At 40.6% G+C, this 24634-nt stretch overlaps 1 protein-coding gene and 2 pseudogenes across 6 annotated transcripts in view; all 3 read right to left on the reverse strand.

The window, feature by feature from the left end:
• LOC119481818 (protein NLRC3-like) overlaps nt 1–23461 on the reverse strand; it is a 47129-nt gene extending 23668 nt beyond the window's left edge. Inside the window, exons 1-11 of one of the 6 annotated variants that reach the window (XM_037759066.1) lie at nt 23201–23458; nt 21097–21205; nt 20906–21010; nt 18913–19017; nt 18211–18315; nt 17415–17596; nt 15518–17291; nt 15226–15399; nt 14780–14953; nt 14426–14472; nt 12457–13885 (exon numbers count right to left, since the gene is read on the reverse strand). In XM_037759066.1, coding sequence (XP_037614994.1) covers nt 13359–13885; nt 14426–14472; nt 14780–14953; nt 15226–15399; nt 15518–17291; nt 17415–17596; nt 18211–18315; nt 18913–19017; nt 20906–21010; nt 21097–21185 — 3282 coding nt within the window. In that variant the 5' untranslated portion in view covers nt 21186–21205; nt 23201–23458 and the 3' untranslated portion in view covers nt 12457–13358. Of the gene's footprint in view, nt 1–454; nt 502–808; nt 983–1254; nt 1429–1546; nt 3321–3444; nt 3627–4508; nt 4614–5346; nt 5470–5534; nt 5655–12456; nt 13886–14425; nt 14473–14779; nt 14954–15225; nt 15400–15517; nt 17292–17414; nt 17597–18210; nt 18316–18912; nt 19018–20541; nt 20559–20905; nt 21011–21096; nt 21206–22542; nt 22596–23200 lie in introns of those variants that run through there. The other 5 variants (XM_037759067.1, XM_037759068.1, XM_037759063.1 and 2 more) reach the window with 5 other exon arrangements.
• On the reverse strand, nt 257–375 carry LOC119482280 (annotated as a pseudogene).
• Nucleotides 14228–14346, reverse strand: LOC119482291 (annotated as a pseudogene).
• Nucleotides 23462–24634: the final 1173 nt, after the last annotated feature.

Raw genomic sequence — 24634 nt, forward strand, 5'->3', positions numbered from 1 at the left:
GTCAATATGCTTGTTCTTCTGGTGTAAATGACAATAAGTGCAGTAGAACACACCCTGGACACACCTCACATTCATATCTACGGGGCAATTTAGAGTCAACAATGAACCTAACCTGCATGTCTTTGGACTGTGGAAGGAAACCGGAGTACTCGACAAACTCCACACAGAAGGGCCAGGTTGCCAGGTTTGAACCTGCGACCCTCTTGCTATGAGGCGACAATGCTAACCACCGTGTCGCCCCAAAGAGAAGTGAGAAAGCTTACAGCACCTGGTATTCCCAGGCGGTCTCCAATCAAAGTACTGACCAGGCTCGACCCTGCTTAGCTTCCGAGATCAGACGAGATTGGGCCTGTTCAGGGTGGTTTGGCCGTAAACCTTCATTTAAATTACTATTTGCAATTTATCACTGTGGTCACAACATTCAGCTAATGTCCAGGAGCTCCATGATACTTACATTTCTTGAATCCCGGTATCATCCGGTTACTTCCGCCATGGTCAAAACTGTGAAGAAAAATGAGGATAGAACAGATCAGACAAAGAACAACCATTTGACTAACACTGTGTTGCTTTCAGAACCTTTGCTATCAGAGTATCAGATGTGTCCATTATGAATCTATCCAACCTTTAGTGCTACTGTACATTACTGCATGTTACCAGAATTCGGTCCGATCATAGAGTATCCTTGAGCAGTTTTACAATTGGCAGTACACTCCATCTCACCATAGTGGATTTGTGAGATACTCTAGCGGTACTTCCCTCTCAGTTCAGTTAAAAAGTCAAAAATCTAGTACTGTAGCATTATACTTACTTGAGCTTGTTGCGCTTTTTTTGTTGATCGTTCCACACTTCAGAGAGCATCTTCTTTCCTGCGTCTCCTGGATGATTGTAGCTCAGGTCCAGCTCTATCAGATGGGACGGGTTGGACTGGAGAGCCGAGGCCAGAGAAGCACAGCCGTCCTCTGTGACCTGACAACCTGACAACCTGAGAAAACAGTGTTTTGTTTATTAGCATGCACGTTCGAGATGCATTTATATAGAGCACCTGCATCAGTAGCGAGTTTCTTGCATCCCTGAATGAATGTAAAGAAGGTAGATGACGAGCAACCCTTCAGCAGGGATGAATGCATATATGGGGGTGCTGTTGTGGCAGCTTCAATATTACAGGAGTGAATGAGAAAATGAGGTTTGCATTACATGAGAGTTTGATGGTGGTAGTACAGAAGTAGAATCTGAATGTAAACGTCAAATAACTACCTCAGCGTTTCGAGTCTGCAGCATTGACTTGACAGCCCATCACAGAGCAGCTCCACTCCTGAATCTTTCAGGTCATTGTTGCTCAGATCCAGATCTCTCAGAGGTAAGATGGGGAACTTGAGACCAAAGGCCAGATGTTGAACCCACTCTTCGGTCACTTTGCAGTCTGCCAGTCTAGGGGTGGATGATTGGGTTATAATGTGATAAACAAAAAGGCGCAACTGCATCACTCGAGAGTGAAAGAACAACTGCTACCACATTATGTGACATGTTATAGGGAAGGCAAACTTACATGGCCTTTCTGCTGCTCCTCACAGCTGGTATCAGCCTCCTTCTGCCTTCCTCTGATGTGTTGTAACTCTTCAAGTCCAACACATCCAGTTCATTCTTTGATACCTGCAGCATGTAGGCCAGCGCATAGCAGTGCAGGGGAGTCAGCTCTGCTCTTGAACGATCTGACTTTGCCAGATATTCTTGAATCTCATCTATGACTTTGTGATCTCTCATCTCGACCATATTCTGGAGGAGGTTGATGCAACTGTCCGGAGAGAGGGCCTTTCTTTGGATGGCTTTGAGGTGAGTCAAGATTTTCTTGTCGGTATCTTGGCTTGGGTCCGGCGATGTCAGCAGACCCTCAAGGACTCTGCGGTTGGGTTCTACCATGAGGCCAAGGAGGAATCGCAAGAAGAAGTCTAGGTGACCGTTCTTCTTCTCCAACACTTTGTCAACTGTCATCTTGAGAAGATCGAGTAAAGTATGTTCTTCGTCCTTCAGATCGAGGAAGTTGCCGAGCTCTTTTGTATTCTTGTTTGTGAAACAGTTATAGACAAAAAGAGCTGCAAAGAACTCCTGTATGGTCAGGTGCACAAAGAAGAAGACCTTTTTCTGGGAAAAGACTTCTTCTTCCCTAAGAACTGTGGTGCAAAATCCAGAGTAGATGGCTGCCTCTTGTTTGTCAATGCCACAGTCTTCCAGGTCTTCATCGTAGAAGATGAGGTTGTTCTTCTGCAGCTGAACAAATGCAAGCTTACCGAGTTTCACAAGAAATTCCTTGTGTTTCTTCAGAAGTCTCTTTTGGTTTTCCTCAGTCTTCTCGTCGAATTTTCTGCTTCTGCGTTTTGTCTGGGCAAAAAGGAAATGCGCCATCATCTCTGTTAGAGTTTGAGGAGTTTCAGCTTTCTCATCTCCCCCAAAGATCTCCTTAAATAAGACGGCAGCTATCCAGCAGAAGATCGGGATATGGCACATGATGTCAAGACTCTGTGAGGAGCGAATGTGCGAAATGATCCTGTCAGCAAGACTCGAGTCCTGACTGAACCTCCTCCTGAAGTATTCTTCTTTTTGTGGGTCACTGAACCCTCTTATCTCCGTCACCGTGTTGACAAACTTCGCAGGGATCTGATTGGCTGCTGCTGGACGGGATGTTATCCACAGGTTAGCATCAGGAAGAAGGTTACCCTGGATGAGGTTTGCTATGAGATTACCCAGAGATGTTACTTCACTGACAGATTTTACCGGCTTGTTCTCGAAGTCCAGTTGAAGTCTGCTTTCATCCAGACCGTCCAGGATCACAATAACCTTGGCTTTGAGGAAATCTTCTGAATCTTTCAAACTTCGAAGTGCAGGGTGAAATTCAATCAGGAGCTTGTGCAAGCTTTTGTTATCTGTACACAAATTCAGCTCTTTGAATGGAAGAATGAAAACAAAAGCAATGTCCTTGTTTGCTTTGTCCTCAGCCCAATCAAGAATGAATTTCTGCACAGAAAATGATTTTCCAATTCCTGCAACGCCCTTCGTCAGGACTACTCTGGGGGGTTTCTCTTGGCCGGGCGAAGGTTTGAAGATGTCACTGAGGTCGACTGAATGTTCAGAAAATTGTTGTTGTTTGATTTGTCTGAACAATTGTTCTTCATGTGGCACTTCACTCTCTCCAATGGTGATGAAGAGTGTTGTGTAGATGCTGTTCAGGGAGTTCTCTTGGTCATCATCACCTTCAGACGTTGAGGTAAATTTCTTCCGCATTTTTTTTTTAAGATTCTTCGTTGCTTTCAAAAGATGGCTGCCCCCTGAAACAATCAAATGCATGCTTGCAAATTCCAAATTCAAATACTGATGAGGCCACATTAATGTCTTACTAGCATTAGCTGTAGTAGCAGTAATAGTAGTACATGTACAAGTATTTAAACTTACCAGTGTCGTCCTCCGTATCCCTCTGGTGTTCTGGATCTTCTCTGGGTTTCTTTCCACACTTGTTGCAGCGGTCGTCTGAGCTGACGCACAGTTTGCATGACCTGTGTCCACAGCCTAAACCGACTGGATCCCTCACATCTTCCATACACACTGAACAGCTGGATGGCTCCCCAATCGGCTGGCTGTAGGGTGATCAACAAATGACTACATTAGTCCTGCCAGATCAGTTGTCAGTTGTCGGTTTTGAGGCCACAGTTCCTGGACGACTAGAGCTTGTGTTCATTTATACAGGGTAGTAGATAATTCTACTATTTTTAGTTGATCTGGTGGGAGACAGGAAGCAGCAGGGCGTGCAAGAGAGGGCCGGATCTTAGTAATATTGTGAAGATAAAAGCAGGATTTGACAATTTGGCAAATACAGTATGGGGTTGAGGATGATACCAAGGCTGCGTGACTGGGAGGAAGTCGAAAAAGTGCTGTCATCAATGGTGAGTATGGGGTCTTTCACTTTGCTGAGGGTGGTCTTGAGCCGATGAGGAGTTGTTCAGTTTTGTCACTGGTTGGTTGAGAAAATGTAGTTGCGTCCAGGCTTTTATTGCAGACAGACAGGAGTCAATGTGGAAGAGGGGTGGGTTGTGGGTTTTTTTTTGGCGTTGAGGTATATCTGGGTGTCATCGGTATAGCAGTGGAAGTCTAGGTTGAAATGGCGGATAATCTGACCAAGAGGGAGGATGAAGAGGAGTGGGTCGAGTACGGAACCTTGGGGAACACCTTGTGGTTTCAATAGGTTAATGGAGTGCTGGTGGGTTCGGAGTTGTGAGGCAACGAGGCGTTATAGGGTTTTTGAGAGGAAGGGAAGATTGGAGATTGGCCGGTAGTGGTTGAGGCAGGATGGATCGAGGGTAGTAGATCATTCCTGGGTGACTACAGCTTATGTGTGTTTATACATTTTTTTTGTGTTGTTGTAATTTATGACCCTCTAAGTGCTTAACAGAATGCATTTTAATTTAACCTTAAAATGCAAGCAAGATATTTTCTTTACAGAATACATTTAATTAAATTACCTTTGTGTCTTTTCAAGATCAAAGCTGAGCGGCTCGTACATGGATCTGTCACTCTTCATGGAGACACAGATGGGACCCGAGGACTCAGCTTCACTCATCTGTGGACTAAAAAGAGAAGAGATTGAGATATATACTGTATATCCAACGCCACTAATTTTTTTAACACATTAACGTAACTTGTGATTTTTAGGTTGTAGCAGGCTCGGTTTTAAAGCTAGAGTGAAGATACTGGTATCATATGAAACTAAAAACCTGATGAATCCATCGGTACCAACCATGTCATACTAGCTTACCGTGAAGGAGGTTAACTAACGCTCCAAATTTAGCTAAAATTTTGACAAAAAGGAGTCCCTTGACCTCCAGATATGTGAATGTAAATGGGTTCTATGGGTACCCACGAGTCTCCCCTTTACAGACATGTCCACTTTAAGATAATCACATGCAGTTTGGGGCAAAAACATGCAATTGTTTTGCAAGACTGGGGCCGGCTGAGTGTAGTGAGCAGAATGTTTTGGTTGACGGTGTCGAAGGCTGTGAGGAGGTTGTTGAATACTTTCAGAAGTGCTGTTTCTGTGCTATGGAGTGAGCGAAAACTGGACTGGAGGGGTTGGAGGGTTTTTGAGAGGAAGGGAAGGTTGGAGATTGGCCAGTAGTGGTTGAGGCAGGATGGATCGAGGGTAGTAGATCATTCCTGGGTGACTACAGCTTATGTGTGTTTATAATTTTTGTTTGTGTTGTTGTAATTTATGACCCTCTAAGTGCTTAACAGAATGAATTTAATTTAACCTTAAAATGCAGGCGAGATATTTTCTTTAAAGAATACATTTAATTAAATTACCTTTGTGTCTTTTCAACACCAAAGCTGAGCGGCTCGTACATGGATCTATCACTCTTCATGGAGACACAGCTGGGACCCGAGGACTCAGCTTCACTCATCTGTGGACTAATAAGACAAGAGACACTACTCAAATAAATAAATAAATAAATAAATAAAATAAATATATTTATGATAGGTTAGTACATTACCTCATCAGCTCACTGCTGGAGCTGATTTGCTGTTCAGGCAACACTGAGGAGCTCAAAGAGATGGATCGCTTCCTCATCTTCCTCTTCTCAGCCATTTCTGCTGTCGTTCCTGAAACACAACTACAGGAAACCCAAAATGCCATGTTATGATTTGAGCATATTGTTTTATGCTAAATGCAGTACCTGTGAGGGTTTCTGGACAATATCTGTCATTGTTTTGTGTTGTTAATTGATTTCCAATAATAAGTATATGCATACATTTGCATAAAGCAGCATATTTACCCACTCCTATATGTTGATAAGAGTATTAAATACTTGACAAATCTCCCTTTAAGGTTAATTTTGAACAGACAAATGTGCAATTAATTTGTGATGAACTATGAACAATCATACGATTAATCACAATTAAATTTGTTTCCATCGACTGACAGCCCTAAATTAATAGTCCAAACAGGGTCATACACCTTTAAGAAAGAAGGAGGTGTAACTTAAAGAAGGGGCGTGACTTGAAGCCGTCTTGCAGGCTGCAGATTGACACTAATCAAGTTTTAATAAAACTGGCATACAGACTCCCGCAATACATCAGCACACACTACATCCACAGCATGTCCGGACTCAAAACCATCCAAGAAAGAAACACCGTCCTCACCCAGAGATCTATACAGAGAGCCATCCATAACCTGCCATGACACAGTTAATACATGAAGGACAACGGGCCACCAGAACACCCATAATAACTCTCCATAATCCTCCAAAACAAACCACCATAACTATCAAACCCCTCCACCACCACCAATACCAACCCATGATTACATTTAACTCCAGTTACAGTCCACACACCACACACAACCACATCATCTATTTATCCATCATTATTTTTACTTCTATCCATCTATCTATTTATATTTATTTTACTTTATTTTATCTTATTCTTTTTTAATCTTGCCTTAATTTGATTTGACTGACAGCCACCACCCCCACCACACTGCACAGTCATATGATATATTGATCTTTGCCCAGTTATGTTGGCTTTCTTAAAGTTTTCTTTATACGATACGATACAACTTTATTGTCAGTTTGCACTGAAATTCATTTTGCATCCATAGGCAGCTCAGTTTGAGAAAAAGTACACATCCAATAGACATACTGTTACCATAAACAGACAGACAAGTAAGACCCATCAGATAAAAAACACAAAACACATCACAATTATTCATGCATAACCCATTACAACATGACCATCTGTCCTCTGGATTTACATGTCTTTAGCAGCACATTCATTATTATTTACTACTACTACTCAAATAAATAAATTAATAAATTAATTTATAATAGGCTATTACATTATCTCATCAGCTCAGGCAACACCAAGGAGCACTAAGAGATGGATCGCTTCCTCATCTTCCTCTTCTCAACCATTTCTACTGTCGTACCTGAAACAGAACTACAGGAAACCCCAAAACTTTGCTTATTTAATGATTTTCTACCTGTTTATTGTTAATTCTGGCTAATTTAAGGTGCATTATCAACAACAGGCGTAGATAATGAAGGACAAGATTTTTTTTTTAACAGTACATTCATTTAACTTTTGTCCAAAGAAACTTAAAATGAATGCATTAAAACCACGTAAGAACAAGATAAATATAAATATCACAGTGCAAGTGCTTAAAAATCTTTATATTTTATAATAATATAGCTCTATTATTATATTATAATACAATGCAATTTTTTAACAGTGCAATTTGTAAGAATATCATATGCGTTTTTATGTCAAATCTGAATCTGAAAGGTAACTAAAGTTATCAAATAAATGTAGTACAGAGTTTGAAACACAAAAATTCCCTATGAGATGTAGTGCAGTAGAAGTATAAAGTAGATTAAAATGGAAATACGCAAGTAAAGTACCTCAAAATTGTATTTAAAAACAGTACTTTAGTAAATTTAAATGTATGTGTATTTCAATGTGCAGCAGGTCCTCACTATATTGAAATATCTTCAGAATACTTGATAAGATATTTAGGATGCAACGATACCGAGTACCGATCTGTTACCAGTGTTTGATTAATAATCTGTGTGCCTCGCTGTGTGGAAGTGACTGGGATCATTCTGTTACGTGTAAGGAAATATCAGGCTTGACTTAATAAAACTCAAACATTGCTTTCCTAACATATAATAAATACATTTAGATAAACATTTAGGGAATTGTTATTTATTATTAAAATAATAAATCGTACACCTGCAACTTGGTAAAAAAAATCTTCAAAATTAAACCTTTATAATGCTCATCAAACCCTAACTTAACTGTTTATATACCACTGATAATAACTGTGTTTTTATTAGTATTATTAGATCAGTTCAGACATAAACAGCTGTTAAAGCCCACTGACAGCTGATCCAGATGTGATCAGCTGATCTGATGTCATCAGAAACGGACGTCGCTCCACGTGACGCTTCAGAGGAAACGATGTCTCATTCTTTCTAAAAACATATTTCCTCTCTTCCTCTCTCCTCGTGTCTTTTCCTCACCTCCTCCGCTCGCATCTCCCGAGGGACTAAGACGCAAGGAGAGGAGTTGAGGAGAGGAGTCGAGGAGAGGAATCGAGCTGTATAAATCAGAAATGGGAAAGGCCTCTACAGTACAGCAAACATGAGGTTTTTTACAGATCCATTTCAGCTCACGAGGAAACAGCCAGAACCAAACAAAACAACTAACCACAAACAACACAAACCAGGAAACCTGAAATATCTGGTTGAAATCATAAATGATGACTCACTTTTGTGTTTCTTTGAAGATGAAATGATCTCTGGTCGTGTGGCTGCAGCAGCAGCTCAGACAACATGGACGACAGTCTAACTTTTACTTTCACTTTAGATGTGGGCTGGGCTACTCAGACTGATATATAGATCATTGATATTGAAATGCAGTGATGGGATGTATTTGCCTAAGTACAGTACTTAAGTACAAATTCAAGGTACTTCTAATGACTTTTAGGATTTCCATGTTACTTTATACTTTTTACTCCACTACATCTCAGAGGTAACTATTGTACTTTATACTCCACTACATCTCAGAGGTAACTATAGTACCTTATACTCCACTACATCTCAGAGGTAACTATTGTACTTTATACTCCACTACATCTCAGAGGTAACTATTGTACTTTTTACTCCACTACATCTCAGAGGTAACTATTGTACTTTATACTCCACTACATCTCAGAGGTAACTATTGTACTTTTTACTCCACTACATCTCAGAGGTAACTATTGTACTTTATACTCCACTACATCTCAGAGGTTACTATTGTACTTTATACTCCACTACATCTCAGAGGTAACTATTGTACTTTTTACTCCACTACATCTCAGAGGTAACTATTGTACTTTTTACTCCACTACATCTCACAGGTAACTATTGTACTTTTTACTCCACTACATCTCAGAGGTAACTATAGTACTTTTTACTCCACTACATCTCAGAGGTAACTATAGTACTTTATACTCCACTACATCTCACAGGTAACTATAGTACTTTTTACTCCACTACATCTCAGAGGTAACTATAGTACTTTATACTCCACTACATCTCAGAGGTAACTATAGTACTTTTTACTCCACTACATCTCAGAGGTAAATATAGTACTTTATACTCTACTACATCTCAGAGGTAACTATAGTACTTTTTACTCCACTACATCTCAGAGGTAACTATAGTACTTTATACTCCACTACATCTCACAGGTAACTATTGTACTTTTTACTCCACTACATCTCAGAGGTAAATATAGTACTTTATACTCTACTACATCTCAGAGGTAACTATTGTACTTTTTACTCCACTACATCTCAGAGGTAACTATAGTACTTTATACTCCACTACATCTCACAGGTAACTATTGTACTTTTTACTCCACTACATCTCAGAGGTAAATATAGTACTTTATACTCTACTACATCTCAGAGGTAACTATTGTACTTTTTACTCCACTACATCTCAGAGGTAACTATAGTACTTTTTACTCCACTACATCTCAGAGGTAACTATAGTACTTTTTACTCTACTACATCTCAGAGGTAAATATAGTACTTTATACTCTACTACATCTCACAGGTAACTATTGTACTTTTTACTCCACTACATCTCAGAGGTAACTATAGTACTTTTTACTCCACTACATCTCAGAGGTAAATATAGTACTTTATACTCTACTACATCTCAGAGGTAACTATAGTACTTTTTACTCCACTACATCTCAGAGGTAAATACTGTAGTTTTTACTCTACATCCTCAAAGGATCTGAATACTTATTACAACCGCTGCAAAACTGACTAGTAGTCAGTGAATTACAATGCAAAGTGACAACACAACTGAACTGCATCGTTTGAAACTGGATGTTCATTTAACAATTATTTGGCTAATTTTGAAACACAGTGCAGTTGCAAGAAATTAATAATGTGATTATTATTAAATTGTCAAGTTCAATTCACTTTTTTTGTTTTGTTTTTTGAACACAGATTCCTGAGACACATCAGACCTCAACAGACCTGTGAGTAAAAATAAGGCAGCTCGTTGGTGATGGTGCTTTTAAAATGATGCTTCTTGAACCTCTTTGTTCTGCAGATCTAAAACAAATCACGATTGTTAAACGGCATCATTTATCTCTCACCTTAAATATATTCAGACGATCACAGCTGTGAGCTGGAAACAAAGATGGCCTACAGCTCAGTGTTTTAGTCGAGAGGATAAAAAAAAGTGCAGTCAGTGAAATGTTACATCACCTGTTTATTGAGTTTTGGGCTAATGAGACGTCTTTCACTGCAACATTCAGAAAACATTTACATTTTCATTGATTGGTTCTATGACAACACTGAGAAACAATCACAAACATATCAACATAAAATACATACAGACATCTCAATATATATACATTTTCTTAAATCATGTTTTTTTTAATTGCGTGCTTCCAAGAAAATATCAAACAAATTGGTTTTGGTTAAAAAAAATGGCATTTTTTCATGTTTATTTATCATTTTTAACAATACTCAAATCTAGAGTGTATTTAGCTTGATTTCACAGCCACAAAATATTTTGTCATCATAACTGACAAAGTGATGATTAAACTCTGATTTTAACGCCATCTAAAAGTATAAACTTCAAATGTTAAAAAGTGATGCAGTTAACAATTAAAAACAGGTAAAACAATAGATTATAATGAAATGATTTTTTTTTTGTACTAACACAAACCCCTACAAAGCTTATAATAACTTTTGCAAACAACACAAACTGTTGAAATCTAAATTAGAACGTATTTGACAAGGTGCTTAACATGATTAAACTCTAATTTTAATACCATTTATAAAGTGTAATCTTCAAATTAAAAAACAGGTAAAACAAAAAAATAAAATGAAATGATTTTTATTTGGCACTACCGCTATCCCCTACAAAGCTTATAACAACTTTAACAAACCTGCGGAATAAATGGCAAACAATTTAAATATAATACAACAATATATAGAAACAATTAAAAACAGGTAAAACAAAAAAAAATTAAAAAGAAATGAAATTTTTTTTGTACTAACACAAACCCCTACAAAGCGTGTAATAACTTTTGCAAACAACACAAACCTGCAGAATTTAGGGCACACAATTTAAATATAATACAAACTCAACTGTTGAAATCTGATTCAGTTCTTATTTGACAAGATGCTTAACATGATTAAACTCTATTTTTAATACCATCTATAAATTTATAGGCTATGCTTCAAATGTTAAACGGTTAAAACAAAAAATTAAAACTAAATGTTGTTTGTTTTGTACTAACACAATCCCCTACAAAACTTATAACAACTTTTAGAAGCAACACAAACCTGCAGAATTAAGGACACTCAAGTTAAATATAATACAACGTCAAAGCTGTGTTCTACGTGTCATGCATACCGAAGTTTAAACAACTTTCGACACAAACCTATAACAATCAGACAAATGCTCACAGTTTAAGCACAATACATGATGCTCAACGCTAATACAGCTCGACAGACACGGATACCAATATGTTTCATTTAATGTTAACGGCAGATAACTGATGATTAGAGCTGATATTGATCTTTGAAATGAGCTCAGAATCTTGTTAGCTTTAGGACGCGCAAATAAAATGTTTTTAGACATTATCATGTTTTTCTGTTTTCTATTTCATACACACATTTTAATGCTTTTTAATTCAAAGAAGATTACTGCCTTTAAGAAGATTATACAGGACAATCAGCTATTTATACTCTACAGATGTATGCAGATGTGACAACTCCTTAAAAAATTAACAACTTTAAAAGAATAACTACGTGGATAAAGTTAGAGAACAATTGTGCTCAGGTTTAAAGGAAACATTGACTCTTGGTAGGAAACGTGAAACAAAAAGTCAAAGTCACGTGTTTTATTAACACATCAATAACTCAGTTGTACTCTGAATATTCATCGTATGATAAAAAGCTTTGATACATGGTACATATTAATCATGTGAATACATTTGAGCTACGTTACTGAAAGTTGATATTGTAGAAAACTTTGAAAGAACAGATGAAGGAAAAAGAGCAGCTGGAGTTCTTTCTGTATTATTTGCTTTTCAAAACATAAAGGGTAATACAAGATCATTGATTGTTGATGTAGAGTCTAAACTAGGGATGCACCAATACCGATACCAGTATCGGGCATCGGAGGTGATGCTGTGCTCACGTACTCATACGTGTACTCGCAAAACGGCTCCGATACCACTTTACGGCAGCGCAACGTTAACCTCTCATCACCATCTTTCGGGTCCTCACGCTCCACCTCCCCGACGCTGCAGGCGAAACAGGCCGGTGGTGCGCCCGACCCCACTAGGCCGTGATCCCATCTCAGCCGGCGCGCACCGGCCCTCACTTTCATTGCACCACGGGGTTTTGCTTGCACCCCTCTGACTCGCGCGTGCGACACCTGGCACCTTTTACGTGGGCCGAGCCCCGCGACGCAGTTGGGGCGCACTGAGGACAGTCCGCTCGGTCGACAGTCGCACCGGGATCAGGGGGCCCTGTCCCTCCCCGGGAGGGCGCAGCGAGCTCTTTGTCCACGGTGCGGCGAGGTCCGGGCGGGGATCGCTGTAACGCTGCGGCCGCGAGCCACCTTCACGCCGAGCCTCTCCAAGCCAACCTAGAGCCGGTCGCAGACAGTATAAAGCCTGATTTATGCCTACCGCATCCGCGAGGGTCGCTACTGTTCACGTGACCAAAGTGAAGTCACGTCACTTCTAGTTGCAAAAAAACAAGATGGTGATGGCCAAACTGCGGTACTCGAGGTTTCAAAACGGCAGTCCACAAACCAATGGGTGACGTCACGGTGACTACGTCCACTTCTTCTATACAGGCTATGGTTTTGTGTATTTGCATGTGGTTTCTTAAGTTGCAGTTCTCTCAGGGACATCGTAAATCTGCACAACGCTGCTTGCTGGTAAATTGCCTTATGTTACACAAAATAGTAGTTGTTGGCTAAGTTGTGAGGTTCTTGCCATGTTGGCAAAGTTCTCATTTAAATTTGGACATGATGTCCTCTACTACAACTGTCTGTTTTGCTTCGCACTACTGCTGTTGTCGGCCCGTTGTCTTTTGCACATAGAAAAAAGAGAAGGCCAAGGCGAAAGACATAAAGAAACTTCACCATGTGGGCGAGATCACTCAGTCAGAAAGCTCTCTCACTGACTACCTCTAGTAGTCCCTTAACTCTATTGGACATTTCCTAACCATCCACATGCTACGCCACATGGTTGCATGTGTGAATGCAGTGAAAGTTCGGTTACGTTTACTGATAAAATAACGCAGACGAATGAGTGTGAAGTTCAACAGCAGGATAGAGGAGCTCATTGAACTTTGTTTTGTAGGTATAGAGGCGGGTCTGACTGTCGGAGGAAACTCTGTAGAAGGACAGAGTGCCAGCCGGCCAATCCAGATACACCCCCACCCGACTGGAGCGCGAGCAGAGGGAGGCTACACTGACCTTGTCGTTGCCGTGCACAACAAAACAACCATCATCAGAGCAAATCAGACACCAAGACTTGTCGTTGCATGCCAGCTTGCAATCATTTGCATCCCCTTTCCTGCCGATCGATCTGTACGTCAACCCAATACTGAAGGGCTCCTCGACCTCGAACTCCCAGTAACAGCGCTTATCTAGACCCTGTTCACCCAGTGCCTGTCGGTAGTGATCGAACCTGTCCAGGTGAAGGGAATGTTGCTGCTCGTCTTCCACCCAGGTCACCTTTCTGTTCCCTTCAGAGAGGAGGAGGTTCTTGTGGGCTGTTTTGGGGTCCCAAGTGAGCTCACGGGCATCTGGAGGTAAGAAAACACTTTGTTTTAGGAGCAGCACTCCAATGAGCAAGTGACAAAGAAAAAGTGCCTTACCTCCAGGAAGAATTGTCAATATGCTTGTTCTTCTGGTGTAAATGACAATAAGTGCAGTAGAACACACCCTGGACACACCTCACATTCATACCTAGGGGGCAATTTAGAGTCAACAATGAACCTAACCTGCATGTCTTTGGACTGTGGAAGGAAACCGGAGTACTCGACAAACTCCACACAGAAGGGCCAGGTTGCCAGGTTTGAACCTGCGACCCTCTTGCTATGAGGCGACAATGCTAACCACCGTGTCGCCCCAAAGAGAAGTGAGAAAGCTTACAGCACCTGGTATTCCCAGGCGGTCTCCAATCAAAGTACTGACCAGGCTCGACCCTGCTTAGCTTCCGAGATCAGACGAGATTGGGCCTGTTCAGGGTGGTTTGGCCGTAAACCTTCATTGAAATTACTATTTGCAATTTATCACTGTGTTCACAACATTCAGCTAATGTCCAGGAGCTCCATGATACTTACATTTCTTGAATCCCGGTATCATCCGGTTACTTCCGCCATGGTCAAAACTGTGAAGAAAAATGAGGATAGAACAGATCAGACAAAGAACAACCATTTGACTAACACTGTGTTGCTTTCAGAACCTTTGCTATCAGAGTATCAGATGTGTCCATTATGAATCTATCCAACCTATAGTGCTACTGTACGTTACTGCATGTTACCAGAATTCGGTCCGATCATAGAGTATCCTTGAGTAGTTTTACAGTTGGTAGTACACTCCATCTCACCATAGTGGATTTGTGAGATACTCTAGCGGTACTTCCCTCTCAGTTCAGTTAAAAAGTCAAAAATCTAGTACTGCAGCATTATACTTACTTGAGCTTGTTGCGCTTGTATTGTGGATCGTTCCACACTTCAGAGAGCATCTTCTTTCCTGAGTCTCCTGGATGGTTGTAGCTCAGGTCCAGCTCTATCAGATGGGACGGGTTGGACTGGAGAGCCGAGGCCAGAGAAGCACAGCCATCCTCTGTGACCTGACAACCTGACAACCTGAGAAAACAGTGTTTTGTTTATTAGCATGCACGTTCGAGATGCATTTATATAGAGCACCTGCATCAGTAGCGAGTTTCTTGCATCCCTGAATGAATGTAAAGAAGGTAGATGACGAGCAACCCTTCAGCAGGGATGAATGCATATATGGGGGTGCTGTTGTGGCAGCTTCAATATTACAGGAGTGAATGAGAAAATGAGGTTTGCATTACATGAGAGTTTGATGGTGGTAGTACAGAAGTAGAATCTGAATGTAAACGTCAAATAACTACCTCAGCGTTTCGAGTCTGCAGCATTGACTTGACAGCCCACCACAGAGCAGCTTCACTCCTGAATCTTTCAGGTCATTGTTGCTCAGATTCAGATCTCTCAGAGGTAAGTTGGGGAACTTGAGACCAAAGGCCAGATGTTTAACCCACTCTTCGGTCACTTTGCAGTCTGCCAGTCTAGGGGTGGATGATTGGGTTATAATGTGATAAACAAAAAGGCGCAACTGCATCACTCGAGAGTGAAAGAACAACTGCTACCACATTATGTGACATGTTATAGGGAAGGCAAACTTACATGGCCTTTCTGCTGCTCCTCACAGCTGGTATCAGCCTCCTTCTGCCTTCCTCTGATGTGTTGTAACTCTTCAAGTCCAACACATCCAGTTCATTCTTTGATACCTGCAGCATGTAGGCCAGCGCAGAGCAGTGCAGGGGAGTCAGCTCTGCTCTTGAACGATCTGACTTTGCCAGATATTCTTGAATCTCATCTTTGACTTTGTGATCTCTCATCTCGACCATATTCTGGAAGAGGTTGATGCAACTGTCTGGAGAGAGGGCCTTTCTTCGGATGGCTTTAAGGTGAGTCAAGATTTTCTTGTCGGTATCTTGGCTTGGGTCCGGCGATGTCAGCAGACCCTCAAGGACTCTCCGGTTGGGTTCTACCATGAGGCCAAGGAGGAATCGCAAGAAGAAGTCCAGGTGACCGTTCTTCTTCTCCAACACTTTGTCAACTGTCATCTTGAGGAGATCGAGTAAAGTATGTTCTTCGTCCTTCAGATCGAGGAAGTCGCCGAGTTCTTTTGTATTCTTGTTTGTGAAACAGTCATAGACAAAAAGAGCTGCAAAGAACTCCTGTATGGTCAGGTGCACAAAGAAGAAGACCTTTTTCTGAGAAAAGACTTCTTCTTCCCTAAGAACTGTGGTGCAAAATCCAGAGTAGATGGCTGCCTCTTGTTTGTCAATGCCACAGTCTTCCAGGTCTTCATCGTAGAAGATGAGTTTGTTCTTCTGCAGCTGAACAAATGCAAGCTTACCGAGTTTCACAAGAAATTCCTTGTGTTTCTTCAGAAGTCTCTTTTGGTTTTCCTCAGTCTTCTTGTCGAATTTTCTGCTTCTGCGTTTTGTCTGGGCAAAAAGGAAATGCGCCATCATCTCTGTTAGAGTTTGAGGAGTTTCAGCTTTCTCGTCTCCCCCAAAGATCTCCTTAAATAAGACGGCAGCTATCCAGCAGAAGATCGGGATCTGGCACATGATGTCGAGACTCTGTGAAGAGTGAAAGTGCGAAATGATCCTGTCAGCAAGATTCAAGTCCTGACTGAATCTCCTCCTGAAGTATTCTTCTTTTTGTGGGTCACTGAACCCTCGTATCTCCGTCACCATGTCGACAAACTCCGCAGGGATCTGATTGGCTGCTGCTGGACGGGATGTTATCCACAGGTTAGCAACACGAAGAAGGTTACCCTGGATGAGGTTTGCTATGAGATTACCTACAGATGTTACTTCACTGACAGATTTTACCGGCTTGTTCTCAAAGTCCAGTTGAAGTCTGCTTTCATCCAGACCGTCCAGGATCACAATAATCTTGGCTTTGAGGAAATCTTCTGAATCTTTCAAACTTCGGAGTGCAGGGTGAAATTCAATCAGGAGCTTGAGCAAGCTTTTGTTATCTGTACACAAATTCAGCTCTCGGAATGGAAGAATGAAAACAAAATCAATGTCCTTGTTTGCTCTGTCCTCAGCCCAATCAAGAATGAATTTCTGCACAGAAAATGATTTTCCAATTCCTGCAACGCCCTTCGTCAGGACTGTTCTGGGAGTTTTCTCTCGGCCAGGCGAAGGTTTGAAGATGTCACTGAGGTCGACTGAATGTTCAGAAGATTGTTGTTGTTTGATGTGTCTGAACAATTGTTCTTCATGTGGCACTTCACTCTCTCCAATGGTGATGAAGAGTGTTGTGTAGATGCTGTTCAGGGAGTTCTCTTGGTCATCATCACCTTCAGACGTCGAAGTAAATTTCTTCAGCATTGCTTTTTTAAGATTCTTTGTTGCTTTCAAAAGATGGCTGCCCCCTGAAACAATCAAATGCATGCTTGCAAATTCCAAATTCAAATACTGATGAGGCCACATTAATGTCTTACTAGCATTAGCTGTAGTAGCAGTAATAGTAGTACATGTCAAGTATTTAAACTTACCAGTGTCGTCCTCAGTATCTCTCTGGTGTTCTGGATCTTTTCTGGGTTTCTTTAAACACTTGGTGCAGCGGTCGTCTGAACTGACGCACTGTTTGCATGACCAGTGTCCACAGCCTAAACTAACTGGATCCCTCACATCTTCCATACACACTGAACAGCTGGATGGCTCCCCAATCAGCTGGCTGTAGGGTGATCAACAAATGTCTACATTAGTCCTGCCAGATCAGTTGTCGGTTGTCGGTTGTCGGTTTTGGGGCCACAGTTCCATACGTTTCTGGTTTTGGTCATCATTTCCATTTATTTCACAAAGACAACTTTCCTGGACGACTAAAGCTTGTGTTCATTCATAGAAGGGTAGTAGGAAATTCATTGTTGATAATTTACGTTGCGTACATACTAAAACATAGACCTTCTTGGAGTGTATCAGGCTAATTCAGCAGAAATGATTTGGATAACAGGGCATAACGAACCGAAGAATATCACGTACCGATCCGAAGGTTCTGTACCAAACAATTAGGGGCAAATGCGCACATGTAGGCATACTTTAACATCCCCAATAGAAATTATGTTTAAAATACAATTTAAAAATACTGTATAACATGTATAAACGGCTAATAAAACTGTAAAATTAAATGTAATATTTTTAAAAGTTACATATTGTCTTTCAAGAGATTCCAGCTCCAGTCTGGCAGTCACAAATGTTTTCAATATCAGTGTCTTTATGAATCTTTGATGAACCTTAATATGCTTTTAGATGTAAGATATTTTCTTTACAGAATACATTTAATCAAATTACCTTGGTGTCTTTTCAAGACCAAAATAGAGTGGGTCGTACATGGATCTGTCACTCTTCATGGAGAGACAGCTGGGACCCGAGGAATCAGCTTCACTCATCTGTGAACTAAAAAGAGAAGATATTGAGATATATACTGTATATTAGGGCTGTCAAAGTTAACGCAATAATAACGTGTTAACGCAAAATCATTTTAACGCCACTAATTTCTTAATGCATTAACGCAATCGATCTTCCAGAGGTTGTTGCGGCTCAGATTTAAAGCTAGAGTGAAGATAATGGTATCATATTAAACTAAAGCTTCAAACTTGTGTTAAACTTTGGCGAGGAAAAAAACTGTCATGGCCATTTTCAAAGGGGTCTCTTGACCTCTGACCTCCAGATGTGTGAATGTAAATGGGTTCTATGGGTACCCACGAGTCTCCCCTTTACAGACATGCCCACTTTATGATCATCACATGCAGTTTGGGGCAACAACGTGCAGTTTTTGGCATGCAGTACAAATGTGTTATTTTCATCTATTCTAAAGTGGTGCATTTTAATTTGTCTCTTTTAAAAGTTACATATTGTCTTTCAAGAGATTCCAGCTCCAGTCCGGCAGTCACAAATGTTTTCAATATCAGTGTCTTTATGAATCTTTGATGAACCTTAATATGCTTTTAGATGTAAGATATTTTCTTTACAGAATCCATTTAATCAAATTACCTTGGTGTCTTTTCAAGACCAAAATAGAGTGGGTCGTACATGGATCTGTCACTCTTCATGGACACACAGCTGGGACCCGAGGAATCACCTTCACTAATCTGTGAACTAAAAAGAGAAGAGATTGCGATATATACTGTATATCCAACGCCACTCATTTTTTTTAACACATTAACGTAACTTGTGATTTTTAGGTTGTAGCGGGCTCGGTTTTAAAGCTAGAGTGAAGATACTGGCATCATATGGAACTAAAAACCTGATGAATCCATCGGTACCAACCTTGTCATACTAGCTTGCCGTGAAGTGAAGGAGGTTAACCTCCTTGGGTTCCTGGGTGACTACAGCTTATGTGTGTTTATAATTTTTTTTTGTGTTGTTGTAATTTATGACCCTCTAAGTGCTTAACAGAATGAATTTTAATTCCAGTGTGCCTAGCACACTGGTCTATAATCCAACAGGCTTACTTTTAATATTCTTCATCTTCCGCCTAAAACTTTGCCGCGCTACTTGTCCCGCAGCGTTGCCAACACCTGTACAAAAAGTACATCAAAATGTGCAGAATGATCGGGAATCATGTATCATAGCTATGACTCATCTAAGAGATTCGCACAGCGGTCTCCGAATAAATCACACGAAAGCGCGATTTTTTGCTCCTTAGGAATGGATGGAAAATCGACTTGAAGAGTGCTCAAAACCACTCGTCTTTGGGGCCATACAGAGTCGCCATACGTTAACGTAGAAACATGATTACAAGTTTAAACGGGTCACGAGTCTTGGGAATTTATCAGGCCAAATGGGCATTTTCATAACTGGCACGGTTTTTACGAAATCGCAGTTTACGTTTTGTGAAATTTTCAGACCGTTTCAGATTTTATAATGGGTGTGTATTGCGTGGGTCGTTAAACGCTAGAGTGCGTGACATCATCGTTAGAGTGTGGGAAAGCTTTGAAATCTTTTGAAAATGTTTCGAACAAATTGCTCTCTAGCCCAAAATTGTCACTCTTCATAGATCATTTTTTCATCAAATTGTAGGTATTTTTGTGCCGGTCGCAGTCATGTAGCAATGGAATCAGTCAGACTTACACATTTTGCGATAAATGCCTGATAGTGAGAGCAACTCCAGGCTAAGCTCCCATAGTGGCCCATATTAAATTTCACAGAATTTTTGGGATCAGAGAAAAAAGTTACTACTTTTTGAAACTGCCGCCGAGGTCACATTTTTGACACTACACACCCAAATTTCACACCATCTGTTCATCAGAGAGTCCTAACTCGTCTCTTAAAGGATCTAAGCGATAGGAGTAACGTTTTTTGTCGTAGAAGCACTTTTATGACATGTGCGTCTCTGGTTAACTCCTATCATATTTTGTCTGACTGAGGTTGCTTAGCAGTGGCCATCACCACGGCAACGTTTGATTGCTGCTAGACAGACAGGTGATTCACATTAGCCAATCAGAGCAGGCTGACTAACACACACACACACTCTATTTACTGTATCCTTTTCAGTGAGCCAGCATGCTCTAAACCAGGGCTTCAATGGATCAGGGCCATAATTAATGTTGTTAATTACACCTGTGATTAAAAGACCCCAACTCTCATTGTATGATAACAGGAAACTAGGGATTTACCTACTTTTCAAAATAAAAGCCCTCGACTCTTACTGTATATTAACAAGAAACTAAACACTCCTCACGGCCCCCCAATCACCATGGCAACGTGTGTGTCAAATACAGAAATGAGGAGAACATGACAAACATTATATATCAGCGTATACAGTAATAACAGGAGCGAAATTCACATTAGCCTATGGAAACATTAGATATCAGCGAATAAGCCTACAGTGATGACCTCACTATGGACCTCAGACAGTCTGAATCTGCCCCCCCCCTCCACGCAGCACCAGGCACACTGGTCAAAATTTCTTGCAAAATTTTCTAGTTTAACCTTAAGATGCAAGCAAGATATTTTCTTTACAGAATACATTTAATTAAATTACCTTTGTGTCTTTTCAAGACTAAAATAGAGCGGGTCGTACATGGATCTGTCACTCTTCATAGAGTCACCGGCGGGACCCGAGGACTCAGCTTCACTCATCTGTGAACTAAAAAGAGAAGAGACACTACTCAAATAAATAAATAAATTAATTAATTAATTAATTAATTAATTAATGATAGGCTATTACATTACCTCATCAGCTCACTGCCTGAGCTGATTGGCTGTTCAGGCAACACGGAAGAAGAGATGGATCGCTTCCTCAACTTCCTCTTCTCAGCCATTTCTGCTATCTGAAACACAACTACAGGAAACCCAAAATGCCATGTTAAGATTTGAGCATATTGTTTTATGCTAAATGCAGTACCTGTGAGGGTTTCTGGACAATATCTGTCATTGTTTTGTGTTGTTAATTGATTTCCAATAATAAGTATATGCATACATTTGCATAAAGCAGCATATTTGCCCACTCCCATATGTTGATAAGAGTATTAAATACTTGACAAATCTCCCTTTAAGGTACATTTTGAACAGACAAATGTGCAATTAATTTGTGATGAACTTTGAACAATCATACGATTAATCACAATTAAATTAGTTTCCATCGACTGACAGCCCTAAGTTAATAGTCCAAACAGGGTCATACACCTTTAAGAAAGAAGGAGGTGTAACTTAAAGAAGGGGCGTGACTTGAAGCCGTCTTGCAGGCTGCAGATTGACACTAGTCAAGTTTGGATAAAACTGGCATACAGACTCCCGCAATACATCAGCACACACTACATCCAGAGCATGTCCGGACTCAAAACCATCCAAGAAAGAAACACCATCCTCACCCAGAGATCTATACAGAGCGCCATCCATAACCTGCCATGACACAGTTAATACATGAAGGACAACCAGAACACCACCTCTCCATAATACTCCAAAACAAACCACCATAACTATGAAACCCCCACCAATACCAACCCATGATTACATTTAACTCCAGTTACAGTCCACACACCACACACAACCACATCATCTATTTTATCCAGCATTCTCTTTTAAAACATCATCTTTTTATCCATCATTCTTTTTACTTCTATCCATCTATCTATTTATATTTATTTTACTTTATTTTATCTTATTTTTTTTTAATCTTGCCTTAATTTGATTTGACTGACAGACAGCCACCCCCACCACACTGTACAGTCACATGATATATTGATTTTTGCCCAGTTATGTTGGCTTTCTTAAAGTTTCCTTTATACGATAAGATACAACTTTACTGTCAGTTTGCACTGAAATTCATTTTGCATCCATAGGCAGCTCAGTTTGAGAAAAAGTACACATCCAATAGACATACTGTTACCATAAACAGACAGACAAGTAAGACCCATCAGATAAAAAACACAAAACACATCACAATTATTCATGCATAACCCATTACAACATGACCATCAGTCCTCTGGATTTACATGTCTTTAGCAGCACATGAATTATTATTTAGCAACAAAATGGACTGATGGACAAAAGCGTACTTTATTTTTCTTTATTTTATTTTTTTATCAGTTTTTTATTTTTCATTTGTTTTATCCATTTTTCATTTTATTTTATTTTGTTATAAGAAAAAAAACAAAAAAAACTGCTCAACTGCCTCACCAGCTAGGCTCCTCCTCCTCCTCCTCCTCCGTCCCCCCCCTCTCCTCCTCCATCTCCTCCTCCCTCCTCCCTCCTCCCTCCTCTCTCCTCCCTCCTGCCTCCCTCTCTCTCCCTCCTCCCTCCTCCCTCCTCTCTCGTCCCTCCTCCCTCCTCCCTCCTCTCTCCTCCCTCCTCTCTCCTACTCCTCCCTCTCCTCCCTCCTCTCTCCTCCTCACGACGTTATGCAACGTTTCACTGTTGGAGCTGGAAATCCCCCAAAAACCTGCTGTTGTCTTCCTTTATACATCTGCTGTTTGTGCATGAAGAAATTCCCCACCCCCTCATTGTTTACAAACACAGACTGAGGTAAAACAGGAACTATCTTTCTGCAGATTTCACAACAACTGTTTAACAACGATTTAACAACGATTTAACAACTGTTTAACAACTGAAACCTGCAATAGTCACAGTCCGAGTTTATTGATAATAAAGTCGTTTTTGCTGCAGTCTGCAGAAGTTAACCTCTGAGGTGAATGTGGTTTTAACTTCACTCTGCTGCTGCGCCATTACAGGAAACAACATGTCGTCTGAGCACTAACGACTAAAAACTACACACTAACAGCACAAACAGCTGGTCTGACCCTCTCTCTCTCTCTAGGAATCACACTCTGATACTCACTGTAAAGAACCTGAAACAGCGTCTCCTTGATGCGTTTTCAGCCCAAAATAGCCTCAATGTGTTCGGAACGTCTCTGGTTACATGGAACATTGTTGTTGCGCAGAACAGAAATGTAGCAATGTCAGTTGAGCTTCTTACTTTCGATTTCGACGCACCACTCCCTCCCCTTAAAAATAAAGTACCAACACATCATCATCAACATCATCACAGCCTGATGAGTAACAGCAGGCTGTGATGATGATGTGAGGTATTTATTCAGTGAGTCTCAGGTAGTTTATATAATGATTGTAGTTCAGTTTAAATCTCCTGTGATCCTGCTGCGTTTTAATGGATCTTTACCACCACCTGGTGGAGAAAACTGTTAATAACAACAACAACAAGTTCAGTGACTCCTACATGATGAACACACACACACACACACACACATATATATATATATATATATATATGTGTGTATAGATACACACATATATATACACATATGTATACGTATATCATATATATATATATATATATGTATATGTATATGTATGTATGTATATATATATACACTTTATTAGGCACACCTGTTCAATTGCTTGTTAACACAAATAGCTAATCAGCCAATCACATGGCAGCAACTCAATGCATTACGTCATCTAGACGTGGTGAAGACGACTTGCTGAAGTTCAAACCGAGCATCAGAATGGGGAAGAAAGGGGATTTAAGTGACTTTGAACGTGGCATGGTTGTTGGTGCCAGACGGGCTGGTCTGAGTATTAAACTGCTGATCTACTGGGATTTTCACGCACAACCATCTCTAGGGTTTACAGAGAATGGTCCCAACAAGAGAACATATCCAGTGAGCGGGGGTTGTGTGGACGGAAATGCCTTGTTGATGTCAGAGGTCAGAGGAGAATGGGCAGAGTGGTTGGAGATGATAGAAAGGCAACAGTAACTCAAATAACCACTCGTTACAACCAAGGTATGCAGAATACCATCTCTGAACGCACAACACGTCCAACCTTGAAGCAGATGGGCTACAGCAGCAGAAGACCACCCGGTATTAGCAAAGTGTACCTAATAAAGTGGCCGGTGAGTGTACATACATATATATATATAGTGTGTGTGTGTGTGTGTGTTCATCATGTAGGAGTCACTGGACTTGTTGTTATTAGCAGTTTTCTCCACTAGGTGGTGGTAAAGATCCATCAAAACTGAACTACAATCATTATATAAACTACCTGAGACTCACTGAATAAATACCTCACATCTGCCCGCCTCCATGCCACGCCGGAGGCTATATACATTGACAATTTTTTTCTCGTAAAATTCTGACTTAATTGTGTAAATCTCAGATGTTTTCCCTCAATGTGGCCCTAATACTCTGTAGTACATTGTCTCTTTGGCCCTCACTGCATTAGACTGATATACTATATACTTAGACTATAAACT

The sequence above is a fragment of the Sebastes umbrosus genome, chromosome 22, assembly GCF_015220745.1.
Source record: "Sebastes umbrosus isolate fSebUmb1 chromosome 22, fSebUmb1.pri, whole genome shotgun sequence".
NCBI lineage: Eukaryota > Metazoa > Chordata > Actinopteri > Perciformes > Sebastidae > Sebastes > Sebastes umbrosus.